The following is a 25,290-nucleotide window of genomic DNA, read 5'->3' on the forward strand; positions in this document are numbered from 1 at the left end:
TTTCAGCCTAGTTCTTGTGTAATTTGACATACTAAGGAACAATTCATGTGTTTTGTAACCAGATTTCTAAAGATACAATTTAAAACTGGGTCTTTGCTTAGCTGTCTGCTATGTATACACACAACACTGGTTCATCCCTTGGCTTAGGTGGATTTTTATGCTTGAATGATTTATAAGTCAGTGTAAAGGTCTTAAGATACAAAAAAAAAAAGAAAGAAAGCAGTCCATGAACAGATTCACATATTTGAACATTTTATTAATAATCTGAATTTCTGAATGAATTCTGTCAGTCAGTTAAGTTCAGCTCAGTGGTGCTGATTGGTTTATAGATGCCTGCATGGAGAATTGATGAAACAACTATGGGTCAGTAGGAGCCAAACAGCAGGTATTTGCCCCCAGGGCCCAATAGAATGTTAGTGTACTGCAATTCATTTTAGTGACTTTGATTATTTGCATCCAGTGTGATAGTAAATAGCTTTGTGTATGTGCGCTTGTTAACATGATTCATCCTTATAATTCTCCTGACTTTCTTATTCTCATTTTTATCCCATTCCCTAACCTCGAGAACCTGCAGCAAGAGGCAAATATACCCTCATGTTATGAGGCTGCTGAGTTTGAGATCATTTTTCAAACTCTACATAATGAATCAGCATCTGAACATACCTCTTTGATACCCCACAGTGCTTTTTTCCCATTGCATTTTCTCAATTTCTCTTGTACAGCAGTTTTACATTCCATTTGCTTTCCTTAATAGCATCTCAAGCTGCTCATTTGCTATGAATGCCACCAAAATCTCAGCTCACCAGAGGTCCCGCTGCAAGAGTCCAAAAAAAGCTAACTTTCTCAGTATTCAAATCAATACTAATTCCAATAAACACAAAACACATACACGTGTGCAGGTGTATCAAGCAGGCCATGCTGAAAATGAAAAAGACAAAGACTGATAAAGAGAAATCCCAATCCAATCATAATTTTCCTGGAAGCTTTAGCTCCATTACTGGGAACTCTGTACTTTGCAGCTGAATCAGCACTTCCTGGAGGGTTATTTCTCATAAGGCTTGTGTAGTGAGCGTCAGGGACCTCGTAAATATCCCAGCCGCACAAGCAGAACAACACAAGTCTCGCCTCACTGCACAAAATATTAATGGAGATCCTTTCTAATCACGAGTCTTTAATCCATTGGTAGAAAATGTTTCTTTCTTTTTACAGAATTAGTACTACAGTATCATATGTGGGAGAGGCCTTATGAGTAAAGAGCAGGCTGACACAGGACATTATCATCACTGAGACAAAAGCAAACCTAAGGTCCAGCAGTTCACTTGTGCGTGACCTTTAAAAAATAAGATCTTTCTTGTTCTGACACTTTCCATAACAGATTCCTTTCATGCCTCCTACCTGCTCCTAGGATGAGGGATGTTGACTCTTCTCAGAGACAAAGACAGAGAACCACAGACTTAGAGCCCATACAGATTAAGTCAGTGCCAGAGCGTGAGGGCAGAGGGCACTCAGTGCAGAAAGAGGATTGAATAGAATATATACCAAAGTAAGCCCGGGTTAAATCCTTTGATGGATTTCATCTTGGGGAAAAATAACAAAAGCTTCTGATCACTGCGAGCTTAAAGGAAATCCATTATGGAGGGCTTGACTTTAGTTGGAGCCTGTACTGTGCATATAGCGCCGTACGTTCAACTTTATTGTATCACGTGTTCAACTCAGTTGGTATCCAGGGAAACCCATGCCGGACGATGACGGAGTGCGCGTACACATGTATTTCCCTCGCACACGCTGCCAATTATTGACTGCTGGAATCTGTCCATGGTGCTGAAATGACTGGCCTGAGGACTTCACTCTTTCCTGCTGCCTGTGTGGAACTCAGCTCATATTTTCAAACTCACACTGCCGAGACCTGCCCACATTATCTACAGTATATAAGCCTACCGCTGAGTTATGGAAAGGATGTCTTTATTGAACAGACGCGCAACAAACCTCAGACCCTTTATGAACACAACAGGCTCGTTAAAAAATATTAAAATGACACCATGTGGAGTAAACATATAGTTACTATTTAATTTCGTACTTAAGATCACCGTGTAATCTGGACGTACGTGTGGCCATTAAAACAAATGAATAATGCAGTTATTATCCCAGTTGCTTCCATCATTTCCGCTTCAAGTCTCTATATAATTCCATTTTTAATTTGAACTCGCGTGATTTTCCGTCAGCAGTCGTTTTCCAGGCCACTCAAATAGCCTCTGAGTGCGTGCGTACGCGCGCGTGTGTGATTAGAGATGCGGTTGCGTCACTGACTCGGCAGCCCGGACAGATGACTGACGCAGATGTTGAAGCAAGGCAGCGACAACAAAACCGGAAATTCTGCTATTTGGAATTCAAAAATAATAGCACGCCTAAAGTTTAACTCCATGTGATTTCACTAGTTGGTTCTCCCTTTCTGATTGAAGGACTTGTGTCGATGGGGATATCAATGCCTGTAACACGCAGTGTGAACCGGATGGAAGAACTGAGTAGCTTGTATCTATTTGTAGTGCGACAGTAGTGGGATGAATGGTTGCTGGGAAATTGTGAGTAGTCTTTAAACCAAAAATAGTTCTGATTCGAGTTTTATGAGACTAAATAATAAGATTTCAAATAAGTAGAAACTAGTAAGAGAAAGATGTACTCTGGCACCTACAATCAAGATGATAATGTCAACGGTGTGTGTTATCACACCATTATAACAAAATAAAAATAAAGAATATCCAGAATTTTGTCTCTTTTATTTTTTTTATTGCATTAAGCGTTTAGTTTATTTGGAGTTCCGGTTAGTAATGTAGTGTAATTGTAGTCTCTCCAATTAAACTACATCACTGATTAGAATTACTAACTGAGATTTTCCATTGGGTAAAAGCTCAATTGTTGACATAGTAGAAACACGGTAGAACGTATATTGTGAAAGTCTTGACCGGAAGCTCCACCGTTAGTTCTCTGCGTCTTACTGCTGGCGCTGATCTTGGCTGCGATACCGATCAGCAGTTGGCAGGACAGCCGAGCCCGAGCGCTCCGCAAACGGGGATGTGTGGTTTCGTGCTGAGGGCTCCAAAGCTGTTATTGCACGAGTGTTATTGAACCACTTTGACATATTTAAGGTGAAATATGTATGAAGCTCTTGGAAAGTAGCTGGACTCTTAGTGACAGCTTCAAGTTTGACAAGTGGAGCTGTCCGGGTGCAGGACGACGCCAGTCAAAGCTGCCCTGCAGGAAGTGAGTTCTGACCTGCTGCTGGGACTCCAGGCGACCAACCTGAGCTTAAACTGCAGGATGAGACGGGGGGGGAAAGAAAACCCACTCGGACGTCACGCTACCGTTTGTGCCGACGGCGTGATTTAGGAGTTTTCCACCATGGAAGAGAAGTTCAATAGACTCATCTTCATCCCCATTGCGGCGGTGCTCTTCCTCATGATCGGCTACCAGTATGTGTGCCCGGCGGACAGCAACACCTGCTACTTCCGAAGTGACGAGAAGGGGCTCTTCCAGCGCTACTCTCCAGGGCTGGAGTTGGTTTACACGGAGCCAGAGGCGGACGAGGACCTCCCCTCCAAAATCACATCCAGATTCAACTTCACGGAACGGGACCTGGACAGGCACGTCGACTTCAACATCCGCGGGGACGATGTGATGGTGTTCCTGCACATACAGAAGACCGGCGGGACCACGTTTGGGCGGCACCTGGTCAAAAACATCCAACTGGAGCAGCCCTGCGACTGCATGCCCGGCCAGAGGAAATGCACCTGTCACCGGCCCGGGAGAGCCGAATCGTGGCTCTTCTCGCGGTTCTCCACGGGCTGGAGCTGCGGGTTGCACGCGGACTGGACCGAGCTCACGAGCTGCGTGCCTGTAGTGATGAACAAGAGGGACAAGAAGAACGCCCCAAAGAGCAAAAGGTGAGGACTGGCCTGCAGGACAGGTGTAATCTCTGAGGGTTCGTGTCGTTAATTTAATGCACGGAGAGAGGGAGAGCGCGGAATGTGATTTGATTCGCTCATTATTTCATTAGTGGATCCATTTGCTCAGTTGTCATGGTCACTCTTATTTCATTCATTCATGTTTTTACTATTTCTGAAGTGGGTTCCTTACAGAGAAACACTTACCTTTTGCTTGCATGTTAACTCCCTGAATGCGTTACAGATGAGTGAGTGATGAGACTCACTATCACCTCTGAATCACTCACTGATTCTGTTCATAAGCCAAACAACGAAATAGATATTTAGCCTGTTATTTCCTGATGATATTATTCAATTCAAGATCATTATACTTATGCATGCGATGAGTGAATGATTTCTAATTTATTCATCCTCAGTTATTCAGATTCATTCACTCACTTATTCACTTTAAACTATTTGTTCTCTTATTGTCTTACGACTGAATCAATAAATGAATGAATTCATTTGAATGACTTAGGCATCTCTATCTTTACCACTCCCTCCCTCACTCAACCAGTAAATGAGAACAAAAGAAAATGCATTAAAAAGCCAATCACTCAACTGTAATCTAATTCAGTCATTCATTAAGCAGGTAAACAAAAGGGCAAATGAGTCAGAGACCAATCAAGCAAACGAGCTAGTCGCTGAACAAGCAAGTGTAAACCAGGTGGATCTTTCAGGGTTTGTCTGTGTTTAAGCAGTTTATGGTCAAAACCTGACAAACATTTGTTGCTTTCAGTTTGCATGAGCTACACTGTAGCTCTTGCATTCACTCAATCCAGCCATTTAACAAAAATAACTGTTAGCAGTCCTGGAACAGATGCAACCTTCTTTCCCCCAAATTTAATATCTAAGTACAGTGAATTCAACCCTGTATCTAATGTTGAAACCGTGATATGTTTTTACCCCTCGATACGAGCCTGTTTTAGAACAGCTGGGAAAAGGAGCATGCTCATCATTGTGCTCCATCATCTTGTTTTCTTCTTCTATCGAATATTGCAAAGTGTTTGGTAACTGAGGGGAGCTGTTACAGTAGTTTTCAAAGACAAACGGTCTTCAATAATTGCTTGATGCAGCGTTACAGCTGCTCAACGGTTCAGAGGTCCTTTGCCTTTTTTCTGCTTCAGTTGCCAATCATGTTTTAATGGATGACAGTTGTTCCTTTTCTATGGAACTGTGCTGCTTTGTAACATTTGCAGACTGCGGTCTGCTGCTGTCTTGCTGAAATAAGCAAGGGTTTCCTTGCTCCAAAACCTGTCCAGGATTAATGTTGCCCGCACAAGAATATTAGTTAGGCGCACCTCCCTGCTATCACAAATTCTCAAACCGAGTGTGGTGACTGCATGCAGGTGATCCTTTTCCTCTTTAGCCTGATAGAAAAAAAATTCCTCAAATTTAGATTTTAAGAAGCTTTTCCTCACCCGTGGAAGTGTTATTCCCAGCAGGTTTCAGGATTCTTTATGCACCATGCCACTTTCACATAATATCCCAAATTATTTTCAAATCACCGTGTTTGTAATTTTATAGTTAATAAGCCAGACTAAGATACAGATCTGCCTTTGCTTATCTTGAGTTGCTAAATCAGTGCTAGTGCTTTTATCAGTGCTTTTTATCAGTGTAGGTCGTGACACCAATTCTCGTTATTTGCATGTAATGCAAAGGCTGATAAAGCTGCAGTGTCAACACGGCATGTGCACTCCAGCAAACAGCTGAGCAGACGAGCCGTCTCCTCATCCGGAGGTTTGTTTCAATTTGCTGTAATTACAGGAGCAGCACAGCTAAGCTTAAGGGAGTAAATCACTTAAGAAGGGCAAGGTCCTCTGAGGTGTTCCGCCTGCGTGTTGAAGCCAACTTGCTCTGCAGTTGGTTCAGAGAGCAAAGCTCCATATGTTACTGGGAGGACTAAAGGGGCTGGATGAGGACGGGGAGTGTCTCCAGGAATCCTTCAGATCCATTAACTGCCCTCAGTGGCAGCCATCAGACTTAATTTGATGCTTTGAAATATTTTTGAAGATTCGCCTCAGAGCCAAATCAGCGCTATGAGTGAATCAACAACACTTCAGTCAACACTTGTCAACTCAATATAATAGCCAGTGAAAAATCAGCGCTCATTAACATTGACATTCAGCCGGCTGATGAGTTGGCTTCGTGTTTAAGGATGGAACCAAATCTGGTTTTTAGTATTTTATAGTTTTTTAATAGTCATTTTATACTGTATAATGAGCAAAAAAAAAAAAAAGCAGGACGTGGTAGATGGAAGCTCATGCTTCCACTCAGAGATAATGATTGTTAGTGTCAGTTTTTCTGTGGCTCATGCACCATACAATCTCTGATATAGGACACCAAAGTCTATCTTGAGATGTACTCACTGATAATGTGACATTGATCCATGCGGAGAAACCCTCTTTCTGCTATTCCACAGCGAGGTCAGAGGTCACTGCTGCTCCTGAGTGGCTTTTAGAAATCCGGCATCTTAATAAGGATCAAATTAGTGTCTGCTGTCTAATGGCATTCAGCGCGCCGCTGCAATTTGCTGTGTGTATTTTCTAGAAGAAGGTATAAAATCTGAGCCAAATGCACCATGAGTCATAACTCAGCTTATATCCGTGAATTTGTTGGAAGAGTTGTGAGTCATAACTCACTTAACAGCCACAAATCTGTCACCCGAAGTTTTCATTTCCCGCAGCATAATGCCCGCTTGATTTTCTGTCCGCCACCTTTAGGAAGAAATATCGGGGAACCATTACACAGCGCAGAGCGCCGTGGAAGGAGAGGAACAATTAAGGGAAGGCTTTCTGTCGTTTTAGATTAAAGCCACTGAATCACAGTCGTCTGTATTGCCACCAGGTTTTATGCAGCTTTATCAGAACTGAAAGGCTCTTGTCTTGTCACTTCAGGCGATGTAGCCCATCAGTGATGAACTGTGATGCGCACAGTGATGCCAGCAGGAGAAATGGAACTGAGTCCCTGTGCGTGTTTGCGTTTATGTAAAGACATGCTACGACTCCTCTTAATACAATATTTAATGCGACTCTGATCTGTTCTGTGAGATCATCCTGCCTTGTTAGATCCGTTTGTAGTTCAGCCTCGACCCCTCTGTTCTAAAGAGAGGTTAAACAGTATTAGAGCTGCTTCCCCAAATATCTGTAATCCTCTCTGCTTTATACCATACCAAAGTTAGGGCATAATCATAAGTATCAAGGCACTAAAAAAACATTTTCCCCGAGTCTGATTGCAAAAGAAAATCCAACGTAGTTAAAGCATGTTGATATTAAAGTCACACATAGCAATGAGAGCGCAGAAAGTCAGTGATCAAACGTCTCGGGAAAAGATGAAGCCCGCTTTTATCTCAAGGCTACATCAAGCAGGATGTGACGTAGTTTGCAGACAGAGACGGAGCGAAACACATAACGTGGTACAAAGTTTGTATTTTACCATTTTCTGCTACTTTGTTACTTTGACTTCACCAGAGTTCAGATACAGTGTCTACATTACACTCATCTGACAGAGTTACAGCTTACTTATGCACAAAGTGTAATTCATTTGCAAATGTTCTCACTGCATAATGAAACATACCAGATGAGGGGACGTTTTACCTGTGCTAGTGCAAATGCATATTAACCCACACGAGCTTGTTCTTCAATAAGCTGATGCTGTTTAATCATCTCATAACTCTTTGCTTGTGTTGTTGTGACATTAAGTGAAGACATGCACTAAAGCATCAGCTTGTTCCATTATCCAGCTTGTTCAATGAAAAATTAAAAAGGGACGCCAAAAACAGTTAGCCTTCAAAGGAAAGGAAAGAAGCAGCAACCTCCAGGACCAATGTGGAAATTTCAGGAACTGCCATTCTTCCAACAGCCACTAGAGGCTGTCTCCAAAGGCAAGTCGGTCCCCATAGACCCCGAAAAAGGCATATGCACATATCTAGTTTGTTGCACCTTTAACTTTAACAGTGTCGTTCCTTTAAAATTCAGAATGAACATGTATTTTTTTTTTTTTTTGCATTTAATGTCTTTATTTAAATTTAGAGTTTAAGCAAAATCCTTGTAGAAGCAACATGGCAACCGTATGGAAATAGCTGTGCTTAAGCTCATAATCGGCACTGGAGTCTCGTGTCGTGAGTGTGGGACCCAAGACACCCCCTTCATTGGTGTTTCACAACACAACAGAGCAGAGCTCAGCAGTGATACCTGCCATCCCAGGTGGGTGTACGCTCCTCTGCTTTTACCCTTTATGTTTGAGTCCTTCCTCTTCTTCCAAAGCTAATTACTGCTTCAATCAGCAGCCTCTGATAGTGACTTGAAGCCCCGTGCGCTTCAGGAGCCCGGTTGCTGATGTGATCACACACAAAAATCCTCTGCATTCCACCTGGGTACACTAGCTGCATTGTTCTGCAGGGTTGTAAGCTCTGTGTATTTCAGCCTTTTGCATTAATGTGTTGCTCAGTGCAGTCTCTGTTAGCTCCGTGATGTGCAGGAACTTCTAGAACCACAAAATCTGTGAGTAGTTGTAGGGATCTCTGGTGGAAACGACAGTTTCTGATCCAGGTCAACCTGCATCTTCCCGAGCAGTATCCAGAAGGGTAGCTTCCACTCTTGCATATTGTTTTCTTATACGCTTCCTGCTCTCACAAAGGGGGTGTTGTTTATGAGACCAGGCATAGGGGCAGAGAGAGCACTGGGGGGCAAGGGCATAGGAATGAGTTTACTATTGGGGGGGACACATATTGGAAACCTGACAGATCCGTAAATACTCTGAGGTGGGACAAATGGACCTGTCTCCAATACTGGGGGGGACATGTCCCCCCCGTCCCCCCCGGTTCCTACACCTATGCTGGGGGTAATAGGGAGAACATTATAGGTGGCTCTGATGATGAAGCTGATTTGGCTTCCTTCTCCCAAATATCCCTCCATGTGTGCGAGTGGTGCTTCAGATTTTCCCACTTTGTCCACTTCCATTTAAAATAAAAAAAAAATCCCTGTGGCTTAGAAAGCGGTTTCCACATAGACCGCCATACGGCATCCGTGAGACTTGAGAGGACTCCTCCAGCTGTGATTCTCCCAATATAATGTCGGTTGTCCAAGGGTGACTTGAGCAGGTGGGGGTCCTGTTTTGCGCACCACAGGGGATTTTTGTTGTTGTTGTATATGGAAAGTGATATCTGGGAAAAATGGGAAAAAAATTAATAAAACCTAAAATGGAAACGGACATAGTGAACAATAATGAATTTGGTCATTTGAAGTGGTCCAGCCCCGAAGTTAGAAACCACTTAACTATAATAATTTAATCAGGTCATGTTATGCAAAGTGACTGGTTACTAGGCAAAAATGTATATGTCCACTGAAGCTCCCCACCATACTGTAGCTGACTGCATAATGAAACATATTCTGGTCTCAGGGGGTTTTGAAATGAGGTGAAGTGTGTCTAAAAATTCTTCGCTGTACCCTGAATGTGGAGGATGTCTCAGGGCACGTTCACAATCGACACCTTGGCTGTGCTGAAATCGGCCCCTTTTCGTGGTAACACAAATCAGTGATGAAATATCTTTTTTACCTGGATTCACCTTATTAATGCACCTCGGGAGAAGAGGAATATTTTGCACATTTGCTGTGTGTCGTTGGTCCTGCTGGTATGTTCTGGATGCAGAAGCACCATCTGTCTGCTTTTGAGCAGCACTTCATAATCACCTTGAAGTCACCTCTCTCCTACACACGCTGTCAGTGTGGAAACTAATAACACGAGCAAATACATAAACTACAACAGGATATTAGAGACGCTGCACTGTAATAGGGGGAAATGTTTCATATCTGTAATTATCATTGTCTTCTCTGTATCTTGGTGTGATTGTGGGTTGTTGACGAATGGAAAGATTCTTCAGTGTATACAAATGAAAAGCAAAATCAGAGAATGATCACTAATTGGCTCCTCGTTTATTAGGTTATGGTGCAGAACAGGTTCAGTTTTGCTCAGCTGTAGAGAGGCATCATTCAAACTGGGTTTCTTGCTTATGAAACAAAACAGGAAGCTGGTGACGGTGAATATAATGAGAACTATGACTGCGATTTCCTTCTTTTTTCCCATTAACTCCTGAGTTAATTCTAAGCAGCATACCAAGCCCTCCTTACTGTAAGGCTAGCAATTTCCCTCTTAATATGTAAAACTTCACTCATGGCCGGCTCAAGTAGTTTTTGATAGGCACACCACTGGCCACTGGCTCCTTCAGGGCTGTGCTCACAGCACGGGGCTATAGCATTCACATCGCAGCGGGGTATGAAATTGCTGTAAGGCCACATGTCAGCCCTGCTTGAATTGCCGGGCAGCCCTGCCCGTCCCCGGCTGCCGGCCTCACGCTGAGCAGTCAGAGAGTGTAACCTTACTACTGACCTCATTATTTCAGATTAAAACAAAGACTGGCCAGAACACAGATGAGCCTGAGTTTAATCAGCATTCTACACACATATAAGGTGGTCTCAGCTATTAATCTGGTAATGGCACCCTGTTACTGATGGCCTCAGTGGCTTTAACGGCTTTAAAATAGGCAAAACAAGTTGCAGGAAGTTGACATCATTTAGTTAGCAAGAAGGGAAGAAAAGATGGTGGAAAAGATTTTATTACAAGTGTGTGTTTTACTGAAATACTTTACTTATGGAAATACTTGTCTCTTATTATATGGTTGCAAGGTTTTAACATTTCCCTTGTTACAGCAAGTCAGGTAAATTCTCAAAAGAGAGCTTTATGTGGAGATTTCAGAGAGGAATGTATATTATTGAGAATATTTATAAATATATATAGAAAAAAAGGAATGTTGTACTCATAAATATACACTGATTGTTGTGTAATTAGGTCTTCCAACAAACTGATACATTCTCATAAACCTGGAATTAATCCATTAAAAATATATAGATGCGGGTGATGGATCGTGGAAGCTGCCATGTTGCCCAATACAGACTTTAGTTGATTGCAATCTGTAATCTACTGACATCTAGGGTGAAATTTTACACACTGTAGCTTTAATATTATTGTTTTGATCTGCCAAAAAAAAAAAAAAAACGGTAGCGTTGGCTAGTTTGATAATGCTATTTAGTACCTGCTTCTGTTTATCCTAATATTTTTTACTCTCATAAATTAAAAATTGTTAAATTCAAAAGCAACAAAAGGCACTGTTGCCTAGCACATCTATTAGGATCTGAAGCTTGTGGTCGCTAATGTTAGCTAATTTGGGTAAGTTACATTTAGACGACATTATGCTACAAAAAAGAAAAAGCACTAGCATTAGCTTTAGCTCAGTTGCGGGATTACAGCTTGATGGCCATCTTGGAATAAATCCATTCTTGTTTTGAAGTCTCAGTCCAAATTAATTTGGGGGGGGGGCATACTTTTAATTTCAGTGGTAACTGGCAAATCAAATAAAAGCAGCTTTATTGCCCTACCAAAAACCACAAGTTATGGATGTTTCCACTGATTCTGTGCAAAGTTTCACAACATTACAGACTTGCTCAATCCAGGGTGATGACGAGTGCTGACAGAATTGGCCACAAATTGTGTTTGATAATTTGAAATGAGAAAAAAAAAAACCCTAAACAGAATCAAACCATTTAAATATGCACGTCATATTTTTAATATTCTTTGCCAGCCCTACAGCCAACACAAACAATATGATTGGCTAATCCAATTTCCCATTGTTCCCTATTTTATCTGGTGATTGGCACGGGCAGAGTGCCATATTTTGCATTTCAGAATTCTATTCAGGATTTGTTGAGTGCCATGGCTCCTGCTTATACACTGCTCAAACATATTAAAGGAACACTATTTTACATAAATAAAACAATGTAGGGTGCATCTGAAAGTAAGGGCTATCCACACTGGAAGCAAATACCAGCAACACGAAGTGGACACTGTCAGCTTTCTCAACTTTGAGCCAAGCAACTGAATTGACTTCCAATGAGGGTAAAGGATACTGTTCATTTGGTAGTTTAAACATTAGAGGGTATTCTAGGCATCCCAACCCCAGAAAGGTCACTGGCAACAAACTGTCAGCAACAAAGCTGCAGGTGATGAGGGAATGACTTCCTGTGTGTTCCTTTAGGTGTTGTGCACAAGTTTGGCCATCGTTGTCTGTCAAATATTGATTGATTAGATTTATAGTTTATATACCACTACAGCTGCTTTGAACTAGATCAAATATTCCTAATTTGCAAAGGTACTGTATGTCTTTAGCAGGCATGACATTTCTATGATTTATATGTCTAAGACTTTTGTCTGGTATATCTAACATTTTTTTGCTATTAAATTTGTTTGGTAATTCTTGAAAAATGCTACTCTTTATCCTAAACTTTACCATTAACAATTATATGACATTATCTCATAACTGTCGTCTGCCTAAAAGTTACATTGTATCACTGAAACAACAGAAAGATGCCAGTCTAAAATGACTCGTCTGTATTTTTGTGCACTGCTGTATAGGAGACATTTAACAACTTCTGATTCGTCACTTGATGTGGGTGGAAAAGTAGATGTACAGTACCTGACACCAGAGTTTTATTTTTAGGAAAGGGTGAATGCACAGGCCTTTTGGGAGATACTATGCTGCAGCCTGATGTTGTGATGTAGGCTGATGAGGGATAAACTCTCCTCAGGTTTAGCACTGAGAGCGTTTTTTTCCTTTGCCAATGCTTCCTATGCTTATACAGTTCTGACTAACCTGTGGTGGCCACGGATGAGGTATATGACACCAAGTGTTTGATGATGAGGTGTAGACGCTTGATGTGCTCCATCAGATGTATGTGTTAGAGTATGTCTCTTCACACTCATGACACAACGTATCCTCACCAGCCTGTTAATGACGTCTGTCTGCATTCAAAATATCACCTTTTGAATGACTTGCCATAGGGTGGCTGTGCCTTGTTCAGGAAACGTGACCTCAATCATATGATTTACAGCAGAATAGTGAGTTAGTCCCAACAGACAGGTAACCTCTGAAGTCCTTTCAAGAAAGAAAGCCAAAAGAAACTGACCCTGAATAATTAAAATTAGCTTAATCTGTCACTTCATTAGCTTTATCATTACATTTTATAGAGTGTAATGAATATAAAATGAGCGTACATGTACTTGTTTTTGATTTTTCTTTCTCATCATTTTATATCTGAATGCTAAATATGAAGCTGAATCAAGCTGGAAAGCTCATCTAAGGTTAAAGACAGAGGAACATCGCTCTTAAAAAAGCTCCTCTAATGCTGACAAACTTCCTTTTTGAATCTCTGGCCTTTATTGATATATCATATAAAAGCCAACATTATCATAAAGTTGTGTCCTCAACCAATGTGTTCGAGGTTACAAAAATCAAGTGGTGCACAGCTGCTTTAAATTACACCAAAGCAACAACTTGCGTCAGTGGATGTGACGCCACTGCTGTTTGCCACAGCAAGAACGGCATAATGGGGCCATTACAGCTTCCATAGGAATTAAGAGGGCAGCCAGGTGCTGATAAAGAAATGTACTTGATTAAATGATCATCAGCAAGCATGTGCACCTGTATAAAAGCAGAAATTTTGGCAGTTATGGAGCATTCAGGTGTGTGTTAACACAGTGCCAAGAAAGAAAGACATCAGCAATGATCTTTAGAGAAGCAATTGTTGCTTCCCATCAGTCTGGGAATGGTTATAAGATCATTTCCAAATAATTTAAAGTCCATAATTGTACAGTGAGAAAGATTATTTAAAAAGTGGAAAATATTAAAGACAGTTGCCAATCTTCCTTGGAGTGGATGTCCTAGCAGATTCACCCCAATATCAGATCAGATGCTCACAGAAACTGCAAAACACTCAAGAGCTACATCGTGGACTCTAGAGGCCTCAGTTAGCATGCTAAATGTTAAAGTTTATGACTGTACAATTAGAAAAATTCTGAACAAGGGTGACTTTTTTTCAGAAGGGTTGCCAGAAGAAAGCCACTTTTCTTTAAAAAAAAATCATGGCAGCACAGCTTAGGTTTGAAGAGTTACATCTGTCCAACAATAAGACTTATGGATCAATGTGCTTTGGACAGGCAAAGTGGCCATAATGCACAGTGCCATGTTTAGCCAAATCAAACACAGCATATTAGGGTTAAACACCTCCTACTTTTATCTAATAGACTCCAATTTGTTCATGTAAATGGGGAGTCTTCTTCACACACTAAGGTTAATCATGGGGTTCCACAGGGTTCTGTGCTAGGACCAATTCTGTTTACATTAAACATGCTTCCCTTAGGCAGTATGATTAGAAAGCATAGCATACATTTTTATTGCTATGCAAATGATACCCAGCTTTATCCATCCATGAAGCCAGATGACACACAACAATTAGTTAAAGAGCAGGCATGTCTTAAAGACCCAAAGGCCTGGATGACCTTTAATTTCCTTCTTTTAAATTCAGACAAAATTAAGGTCCTCATAGAAACATGGTATCTAACACGACAACTAGTCTGGTAACACTGAGGATTTTTTTCATTTTTGACCAGGATATTCAATTCAGTTCAATTCAATTCAATTTTATTTATATAGCGCCAAATCACAACAAACAGTCGCCTCAAGGCGCTTTGTATTGTGGGTAAAGACCCTACAATAATACAGAGAAAACCCAACAGTCAAAATGATCCCCTATGAGCAGCACTTGGTGACAGTGGGAAGGAAAAACTTCCTTTTAACAGGAAGAAACCTCCAGCAGAACCAGGCTCAGGGAGGGGGGGTCATCTGCTGTGACCGGTTGGGCTGAGGGGAGAAAAAAGACATGCTGTGGAAGAGAGCCAGAGATTAATATCAATTAATGATTAAATGCAAAGCGGAGTATAAACAAAGTAATTAAGGTGAATCAAAAGAGGAGAAGGATTTTAAATTATATTCTAGATTTAACAGGGAGCCAATGAAGAGAAGCCAGTATGGGAGAAATCTGCTCTCTTTTTCTAGTCCCTGTCAGTACTCTAGCTGCAGCATTTTGGATCAGCTGAAGGCTTTTCAGGGAGCTTTTAGGACAGCCTGATAATAATGAATTACAATAGTCCACCCTGCATATTAAACAAATATGCAGTTCTTTTCTTTTGTGTGTAAATGAGCTTCCATAAATTGTATTTGAGTGATTAAAAAATTTGTTTTGCTTAGGTTTTTTATTTTTATTTTAACCAAGTTTTCAAGATGTGAGATGCGCTCCCTGCAAAGTGCATTAAATGAGGATATTTTGAGAGCAATCAGACAGCAACTGGGGTAAAAATATCTGGGTTCCTGTTGACCAGAGGTTTCCTAGTTTAAACCCTTCTCTTAAAAACAGCTTTAAAGAAATGGTGATGTAGCAGAGTTTAGCATATGGTCAAAAAAAGGAAATTGTCTGTATTCTGAAAACAAAGTGAGAATTCTGAAAAATCAAAGCCTTCAGTGCACGCCCTTTAAGACAGTGAGCAGCGTCTTGCATTTTTGTGAGAAATGAGAGATATTTCAGAGGATCTTGGTAATCTCCACACTCCTTAGAGGGATTAGGGACAGTCGAAGACAGACTTTATTTTGTGTGTGTCTGTCTGTGTCTGAGTGTGTGTGTTTGTGGGGGAGGGGGTGGGGGGATTTCAGTGAACAGTGTGTGTGTTTAGATTTTGTTTAAGAGGGAAAAAAAAAAATCAGAGGCACGAAGTCTTTGTTAGAGAGATTTAAGCGTCTCGCCTTTTCAAAGGCGAGACACTTAAAATCAGTCAGACCTTTTGGAATATGACAGACAAGCAGATATGAAATTGCTTCAATGACATGAAAATTGTTTAAGAACTGCACTCAAATTTAGTCCTTTTTCTTCATTTAAAAATCATTTTAGAGCACAGTCTCTTTTTATCTGTCCTATATCTACATGGACCTAGAGGACTGGCTGACACCTGACAAAGTTGCAAAGATTAAGATGTCAGGGTAAGGTTGAGGCTAAGACACCATAATGACTAAAGCTGCACACACCAGGTATGTGTGCAAATGTCCTTTGTGCAATTCTAGACATGGGTGCGTTTAAAAAACAACAACAAATGAACTCCAGCACCTCTTGGCGAATGCCACCTGAATTATTTTTAAATAAATGATTTCCTTTGCAAAGATAGTTTTGCTCAGTTCAAGCGTGAGCCTCTAGTCTATCACTGAGTTTTTAGCAAAACCACATCTTCACACCCCGGCTTGCCTGGACACCGCATCTTTGTCAGTTCCCTTGAATCCACACCAGCGTCCCCGGGGCTTTCTTTATCGCCCAAAATAGCTTCTGATATGTGCGACCCCTGAAGATCACAGGCAGCGCAGGTCTCCTTGCTCATCACTTCTCTCCTCAAGCTCTCCCTCTGAATCTGTGGTCTGTCTCAGGTATCAGGCAGCGGTACCTGCTGGTACTCCTTATAACTGGTTTTTGGGGGGGGGGTGCACTTTTGAGACATCGTTTAGTGCTGAAAGAGAACGTACTGTGTTGTAGTTTGTGTGTGTGCTGTGCTTGTTGGACAGCGAACCCGCTGTGTGCAGATGGGGACAAGGATCATTTTGCCTGTAATTGGGACACAAAGATTAAATTAGTGCAGAAGAGTGAAAATGGATCCCGCCTGACCTCTTGGTTCAGAGCCTGATGAGATGAGATTTCTCTGGTCTCTGTTCAGCTGAGCAGCTTCACTCGATCATCTTGATAACATCCCCTTTACTACTGCCCTCTGACATTCCTCTTTCAGCCATATAATTGCCGGTCTCATTTACTTGTTTCTGGATATGTGGAGACCTGCTATATATATATATATATATATATATATATATATATATATATAATTTTTTTTTTTTAGCTCTTCCCATTTTTGTTTTCTGCTCCTCTGTATCAGTCCATTCACCAAGAGCCAATCAGAGAGAATCACAGTTAATGCAGCTTTAGCTGCTGCAGACATTAATGTCATATAAAGGCTTATTCTGGCATTAGATCTCCCCTTTATGTGCAATATCAAATATTCATGGCTGAACATCAAATAAACAATCAAAGCAATTTACATTTCTGATTTTTATAGTTGCATACACAAGGGTTGGGTGATCTTCTCTGTGCTGTCGTCCCCTTCTGTGATAGCCTGTAACCGATACCGTCGCCGCAGGGACGGGGTGGTGGATGGGGTTAATGTGCACCCATTCATACACCCTCTGTAATGCTGTCTGTGTCACCCAAACACAAAAAAACACAACAGTGCTGATAAAAGTGTTCTGGTGCGCACAGAGGAGTTCATTTTCTAGCATGAAGAGAAAGAAGAAAGGTACTGACATGAAACCTCTCTTTGTAATTGAATTTACAGAATTTTTTTTGCCTTTTTTTTGCACTTTAATAATTATAGTTGTTTCTCCTCTATCAGATGTGATAAAGTAACTCACACCATAAAAATGTAGGCAAATCAGCCATTATTAACATTTAAAAGTGATTGTGGGAAGATAAAAATGAAATGCTAAAAACAGCAGGAGCATATGACTGAGGATGGCGGTGACTGAGGTGATTTGTGATACCATGTTAGATCCCTTAAGGGCACAGAAACACCTTTAAAATTGATTTGCTCCAACTGTGTGAGTTATCAACGCCCGGACCTCAGGAGTGAAATTGATGTGCAGTTCTGTGCTTGTTTTAAAAGTCACTTCTTCACCCATCATGGCTGATAGAAATACCATGGAAAGTGATACTTCATTCACAGTGTTTATTAGAACTGTACAAGGTTGAGCCATGGCAAATACAAAAGCCTCGACTACAACATAATGTATTTAAAAGAGAATATAAATAAGACTGCCGTCAGTCCACGCAGCTTCAGTATGGGCTGGTTCTTCCGTGGCGTAAAAAGTTTCCATTAAGGCTTTTATCATGAGCCTGATGGTGTCCTTGATGGTAGTGAGTGAATTAACAAGGCAGATATCGATCTTCTTGCTGTGAGTTTCCTCTGTAGCTTTTTGATGATGATTTAGAGAGTAAGAGCGAGACAATTGGGGAGAGAGACAGAGAGAGGACGATCAATAGTGTTTGCAGGTTTGCTGTGTGAAGAAAGGTGACAGGCAGCGAGAAGGGCATTGACAAGGCATCAGATTGATCGCTAGGAAAACACGACAAGCCGATTTAACTTTACCTTAAGGACCGCCATGCCTGATCTCACACCCACTGTTGTGTGTTTCTAATGATTGAGTTGTTATTTGACAGTAGCTTCATGCAGCTTCACTCAGACCTCCCTGAGAGCATCAGATTTTGGCTTGATGGATCGCGAATCCGTGATCGCCGAAAACGTTCAGGCCTAAAAGATTTGTTACATGTGCGTCATCATAAAATTATGGAGGACTGATGGCAGATGATGTCTGATCTAAATCGGTGGTGAAAAAGAGTTTCCCTGCAACAGAAAGAACGGTTTGAAGGTTGGAGCGTCTTAGCAAAACTCTTTAAGCTAGTGTTGTGTTAGCGTTATTTTTTTTTTTCTCTCATTGTGATTTAAGCATCAACAAAAAAAAAACAAAAACATTGCTTGGACCCAGTGGTCATGTGCTATGCATTCACTCTAAGCCTAGTGCAAAAAAAAAATCAAATAAATTTACATCTCTTACAGTAGAGACGGTTTAGAGGCAGCAGCTACTCCGATGAGCTAAACATGCTAGCTTTTAGCATCACTGGCCTCACTCTCTCCATTGTGACAGATTCAGCTGATATAAGAAATTCAATTATTAAGATGTAAAAGCATGAAAACAGACTTTTTTTTTAAATACAAGGAACAAGAAAACAGATTTTAGCTACACATATATATATATATATATATATATATATATATATATACAGGAAAAGACTACTAGCAATGGTAGAATCAAATATGGCAATTTAGCAGTGAGAGGCTAAATAACCATTAGCAAGACAACTTTACGTTTAACTGATGTTAAAGTTAAGGTGGGTAATTGATGCTAAATGTTAGAGAGCATTCACAGATCACAGTTTAATAGACGTTATTAGAGGTTCTTCTAGTCAAGTAGACAAAACAAATTCATTACATCAGCTTTCAGCAAATAAAAGAGAATCCATGTCAGAGTTAAACATTTCTGCTGAAAGCACTTTAACCATTTAGACTAATAAAAAAGAACATCTCCTACTTCTGAGGTCATGGTTATTTACTGCTTTCGTAAATGCCATCAAAGTGAGAGCTGCTATTTGCCTCATGAGAAGACTTCATACATACATCCAGTCAGGAATTATTCTTGATCTACTTCGTGTGACCCTGCCTCTGTCCCTGACACGGGTAAGAGGAGAGCTTTGACATTTGCTGCTCTTTGTCAATAGGTCACGATGAAAGCAAAGACGCACAAAGGCTGGTTTGCATGGACATTTATTGATCTGGCTGTCTTGCGGTTAGCTGTACAGACAGATGATAGGCGCAGGAGGAGGAAAAGGCTGAGCTGTTTTCCAGGAAGTACAACAAAGGCCATTTTTGTAAGGTGTTCTTGTGTGCCCATCCATCTAGTGCTGTCCGTTCAACTCGGCAAAGATGGCAGGGTAATTCACTTAGCTTGCACTGTGCATGGCTATTATCTCTGGATGGTGTGTCTGTCTGCGGGTGTTCTGCTATGATATCATTATAGCACTCACTTAAGTATATATCACAACTGATTGATATTGCTGTCTAGCAATAATTGCTAAATTGCTGACCTTTTAGGGCTGTTTGGCTGTGCAGTCTTTGCTCAGCAGCACAAATACTCTCTCAATTAAACACATTTTTTTCAGTTTAGCACCGAAGTTGAAGCAGTTATAGTTGTACATATGCTATTTTTACATTTCATACACATCAGATTTAGAACAAGGGGGCCTAACTGATGGTGATCATTGCCTTCGAATGCAATGTGTTATATTAGTGTCAAGAAATTAAAGCCTCTTTAACAGTCCAGTCTTCTGGTCCTGGCGACCATGTGCACGTTACATTGGCAAGAGCTCAAGACATTAAATGACAAGACTCAAGGAATCTACTACTGACTTTCTAATGAGATAAACTCCAGGATATCTCCAGAAGTCCTGTGTCCATACCTCGACAAGTCAAAGCTGTTTTCACAGCATGACGAGAACCTAAATGCTATTTGGCATCTGGTTTTAATGTTGTGTCTGATCACCCAAATATGAATGTAATACTACAGTCAAAAACTCCTGCTTTTCTTTCACTAGCAAAATGAGACAAAATCAGTCATCTCTTTGTTAATTTCTTTCATAACATCCCTGCAGTGAGCTCTCCTGTCATAAAAGGTGTTCTATTTTCATTTTGATTCTGTCCCTTGAAAATTGTGATTAAAAGAAATTTTCTTTCTTAAAGGACAAAGACTGAAAATTAAAAATTATGAGAGGAAAATTTACAAAACAGAACTGAAATGTACAGCTTTTTGAAAAAACAGACAAAGGAAAGGCAAACCAAGCAGAGGAGAAAGCAAAAAGGCTGATAACACTGGAGCAACACACTGTGAGACAACTGCTGGACAACAAGAAGATGACCAGTTCTGAAAGGACAGAACTTCTAATTCAATGCAATTTATTTATATAGCACCGAATCACAGCAAACAGTCACCTCAAGGTGCTTTATATTGTAAAGTCCCTACAATAATTACAAAGAAAACCCAGCAATCAGACGACCCCCTATGAGCAGCACTTGGCGACAGTGGGAAGGAAAAACTCCCTTTTAACAGGAAGAAACCTCCAGCAGAACCAGGCTCAGGGAGGGGCAGCCATCTGCTGTGACCGGATGGGGGTGAGGGGAGAGAGACAGGACAACAGAGATTAAGCTTGGGCAATAGCTATCTTTTTCACACCTCCCTGACATGTCCTCTGGATAGAGCGTACTTCTGTAAAATAACAGCATAAAAAAAAAAAAAAGGCTAAGTTGCTGATGATTGAGCCTATCCCACATGTAGCTGGTAGCTGAAATATTAGTTAAGTTAAATATTAGTTAAGCACAGTGGTGTGATGATTAACACTGTCACTTTACGGCAAGAAGGTCATGTTCTCCCCCTGACAGCATGCCCCCCCCCCCCCCAGTCCAAAGTGTCAGTTTTAAAAAACTAAATTTGTTCTTAATATAGTTATTTTCTGTTGTTGCTGTACACCCATAATTGAAATAATGTATTTTCGGCTATTAGGTTGATATTTTAAAGGAAATATGTAAGAAATAATTACTGCATTATTTTTAGTTTTGCCTTTACTCAAAATAATTTTTGTACAGATCCAAATTAGCGACTGAGCAAAGAAAGGGAGAAAATAAATAATTAGCTGTCACTCAGAGCAATTTTCAGTGTTTTGTTTTATGAAGAGACTTCACAATAACTGTGAAGCATTTCAAGCCTGACTGATAAAACCTGTAACAAAATTACCATGTGAAGTGTGCTAGTGTGTGTCTTGGCACTGCTTTTATTAGCACCAACATCCTAAACTCACCTTCAGCTAATCACACACTTGCACGCATGCACACTCGTATACTGAACGTGTATTTAGACTATACAAAGAAGCCCACAAACTATAAGGGATCTGATTTTGTGAGCACATCCAGCTCATTCAGTTCACTGAGACTTCCTCACAAGGAGAGAAAATCTAATAGCTACACCTGCAGAGTAACAGTTGGTTCAAGAAAGGAACATCAACAAGTCATAAGACTAGAATATGAGGAAAAAGTTGCATTATGCACCGAAACCATCCCTGTAAATAGGTTTGAAAGAAAAATTTCCAGAGCAGCGGTACTGTTAAATGTCCTTGGTGTTGAGTTCTGTATTTAGCAGTTGACTGAAACCGCACAGAAAGTAAAATTCAGCTGTGTGGAGTGAAAGAAAGAAAACGTTCAGCTTTTTATTCGGGCCTTATGTCGGGCTTCTGTGTGACACGGTAAGGTCATGGTGATCTGTGCACACAAGATGAACGCTTTCAATTTTGCCTTTATCTACGCTGTTTTCCTTTAGAAGGAAAAAAAAAAAAAATGCTTTTTTGAAAATGGCTGAATTCTCCTGACGATGACTCCCTCAGTCACCTTGCTGTTATGCTGGTCATCACTGAAATCAATAGATAAGAGCAGAAAGCTGTGTTTGTTCGTTGAAAGGTTTCCGTGCAGCTAGGTTACAGCAATTTCTGAAACGCTGTTAGAGGCAGATCAGAGACAGGAAAGGTGCTGGAGACGAAAAAACTCATTACTAGAGGCAGGAAGGAGCAAATTGTTGTGACAAAAACAAAAATAATTCCACATTTGCAGGATATTAAATGCTATGCATGCTTGGTTTGTGTTTCTTTCAATGTCATTATTCTCTAACACCCTCAGACATACCCAGTGATGTTTTTCATTTAAACCCTAATCAGACTTTCAGTGCACTCCATATACTTCCAGCGTTGCCCCCCCGCTCATATTTCTTTTTTAACTGCAGCAGGATATGAGAAATTTGATGTATAGTTTCTTCCTCCTTCGTGGTGCTGAAAATGTGGCTTGCAGACAGGTTTCTTCAACCTTAGGATCTTTCTCTGAACACTGCCTACACTCAATCCAGCGTGCTGAGATTGAGGTTTTAAAAGAGAACGATGGAGCTGTTTGACTTAAAAAATATTATCTATGCAGTGGTTAAAAAAGACAGTAAACAGAGATGAAAACAGACCTCGAGCTAATCAACTTGAAAAGGGGAAATGATTTAAAGACAAAAAAAAGAGAACACACGTATACACACACCTGTATGACTTTCTTGGCAGTGCAGTGACTTAGCTAGAGGCTAGGACAGGAAGTCACACTTAAACCTCTTTTTTATTTTACAGTTATGCTAAGCTAGGGGTGCTACCTAATGTGAAGGGCACACAGGTACACGGGGCAGGTCTGGCCCCAGAGCAGTGGTAGATGTGCGTAAAATGTCACTAGGTGGCAGTCAGTCTTGATCTCAAGCAGTTCTTGTCTAAGTTCAGAAGAGACAAACATGTGGAACCAAAAAGCTAAATATCAGCTTACACTTCAGTTTTTGTGCCAATTAGGCTATGTCCACACATACACACGTTTATGTAAGCATGGCTTTTTCTATGTGTTCTAGCCTTTCGTCCACATTTAAACAGAGTTCTGGATCACTGAAAGTGGAAAAAATCCTACCAGAGTGAAGATTTTTGCATTTACATGTAGGCGAGGGAGATTTTGCTCCACAACATCAAATCTTTATCTCTTTTTTTAACATCACACCATGTTGTTGTTTGTGGGCTTTTGATGGGCCAATATTTCCTCACAGTTTGGGTTAGATCACCACCTGTTGCTCTGGCATGCCCTTGACAGCGCTTAAGATAGTTTTTTGTGTTTCCGTGTGGACAGAACTATTTTTCCAAACCAACTTGGAACCACCCCCCAGCAACAATCAGCAACTACTGTATTTGCCAAATGGTTGGGGAATACACATTTTCCCCTAGTGACTGGCGGTTGCCAGTTGGTTGCCAACCAGTCTCTAAGCATATGTGACTGAGGCCTTAGCTTTTATTGCTAAGCTAAGCTAACCTCCTGCCTCATATAATTCAACATACAGACATTGGTGTGGTTTAAATTTTTTCATCCAACGCTTGGAAAAAACAATTAAAAAACAGGTAAAATATGTATTTTGCTAGTGACTAAGAATGTCTATATGTCACTCTCTATATGCCCCTACCAGAGCTTGTTCATAGGGTATTACTGGGGTTTTCTCTCTGATATTGTTGGGTGTTTACCATGGAATGAATGAATTGTTTCTGAGCTAGTTTAATATGCATGTAAAACACCTCTTCTAATATGTCTCTTTATCTGTCTCTGCAGGAATTTCTACTACATTACTATGCTACGTGACCCTGTGTCACGCTACCTCAGCGAGTGGAAGCATGTGCAGCGTGGAGCCACCTGGAAAACCGCCCTCCATATGTGTGACGGTCGCCCTCCCACTCAGGACGAGCTTCCCACCTGCTACAGCGGCGAAGACTGGACAGGCGTGCCCCTTCCTGACTTCATGAACTGCCCTTCTAACCTTGCTAACAACCGGCAAGTCCGCATGCTGGCGGACCTGAGCCTGGTGGGATGCTACAACATGTCCTCCATGAGCGAGCTGGAGAGAGGCCGTGTACTGCTTGCCAGCGCCAAGTCCAACCTACGCAACATGGCCTTCTTTGGCCTGACGGAGTTTCAGCGCAAGACGCAGTACCTGTTTGAACGGACGTTTGGCCTGCGTTTCATCCGGGCCTTCACACAGATCAACAGCACGCGAGCTGCCAGCGTGGGAATCAGCGAGAAGGTGCGGTGGCGCATTGAGGGACTCAACGCCCTCGACATGGAGCTTTATGAGTATGCCAAGGAGCTGTTCCTGCGGCGATACCAGTATAACCGGCAGAGGCAACACCAAGAGGAGCGGCTGAGGAGGCGGCAGGAGAGGCAGCAGAGGCAGCGGCTGCACAGGACCTATTTGGCTGAACTGTGGAGACTGGGAATAGGAGGAAGAGGAGCAGAGGAAGCAGAGGAGGAGGAGGAGGAGGAAGTGAAGGTGAAGGTGCTAGAAGAGGTAGCCACCACAGAGGACTATGGCAGCCAGGTGGTGCGGTGGTGAGGAGGACGCAGGAACTGCAAACACCTCAGCAGCGACTGATGGCTGGTTGATTCATTGTGCTTTACTCTCCTCCCTTCGTCTCCCTCTGTCTCGCCTCTGCTGTGAATCTGCCAAAATCTCCTGCCCCGCTGCCCTCCTAGCCTCATAGCGCTTCGTCGGACTGCCGAACGGTGTCTTAATATTTATGATGGATGTATTTCTCATGGCAACATTTTGTATTTACATTTTTTTCTTATGGCTATTTTTGGCACTGCAGTCGTGAAATGTATTTATTTATTCATTAGCAAGTGCTTTGAATGTTCTCAAAGCAGTAAAAATGTTTCTTAAATTATCATTAGAAGAACTAAAAAAAAAGTGCTTCATGAAGGAGGCCCGTTTTAGTCATTTTCAAAATGGTGACTGCCTTGTGGTGAAGGACCCTCAGTGTCATGTTTGTGATCTTGCACTGTGTTGATCAGTGAAATCTTGTAGTTACTCTGTGGTGTTTGGCTTCATAAGAATATCAAAGCACAAACTTGACAGTAGTCTGCGGTGTGTTTTCTTCTTTCTGACTGATTAAGCTGCAATATAACAGCAACAGTGAAGGCAATTTCTGGCAGGAAATATGTTCAATAAAAATACGCAGCATCCGACGATGTTAATTTGTACCTGATGGACTCTCTGTTGTGCATGTGTACATGCAAGTGTTCTTGCTTTGCTCCTTTTTCACAGCATGTTCTCACCATAAAAATCTGAAATCTTCAC

General features: G+C 41.3%; 1 protein-coding gene across 1 annotated transcript; it reads left to right on the forward strand.

The window, feature by feature from the left end:
* Positions 1–2,966: 2,966 nt before the first annotated feature.
* Positions 2,967–25,261, forward strand: LOC115794503 (heparan-sulfate 6-O-sulfotransferase 3-B-like). The gene is made up of 2 exons (XM_030750055.1): positions 2,967–3,938; positions 23,769–25,261. The coding sequence occupies exons 1-2, from the start codon at positions 3,397–3,399 to the stop codon at positions 24,544–24,546; spliced, it is 1,320 nt and encodes a 439-aa protein (XP_030605915.1). The 5' UTR covers positions 2,967–3,396; the 3' UTR covers positions 24,547–25,261.
* Positions 25,262–25,290: the final 29 nt, after the last annotated feature.

Source organism: Archocentrus centrarchus, chromosome 2 (assembly GCF_007364275.1).
Source record: "Archocentrus centrarchus isolate MPI-CPG fArcCen1 chromosome 2, fArcCen1, whole genome shotgun sequence".
NCBI lineage: Eukaryota > Metazoa > Chordata > Actinopteri > Cichliformes > Cichlidae > Archocentrus > Archocentrus centrarchus.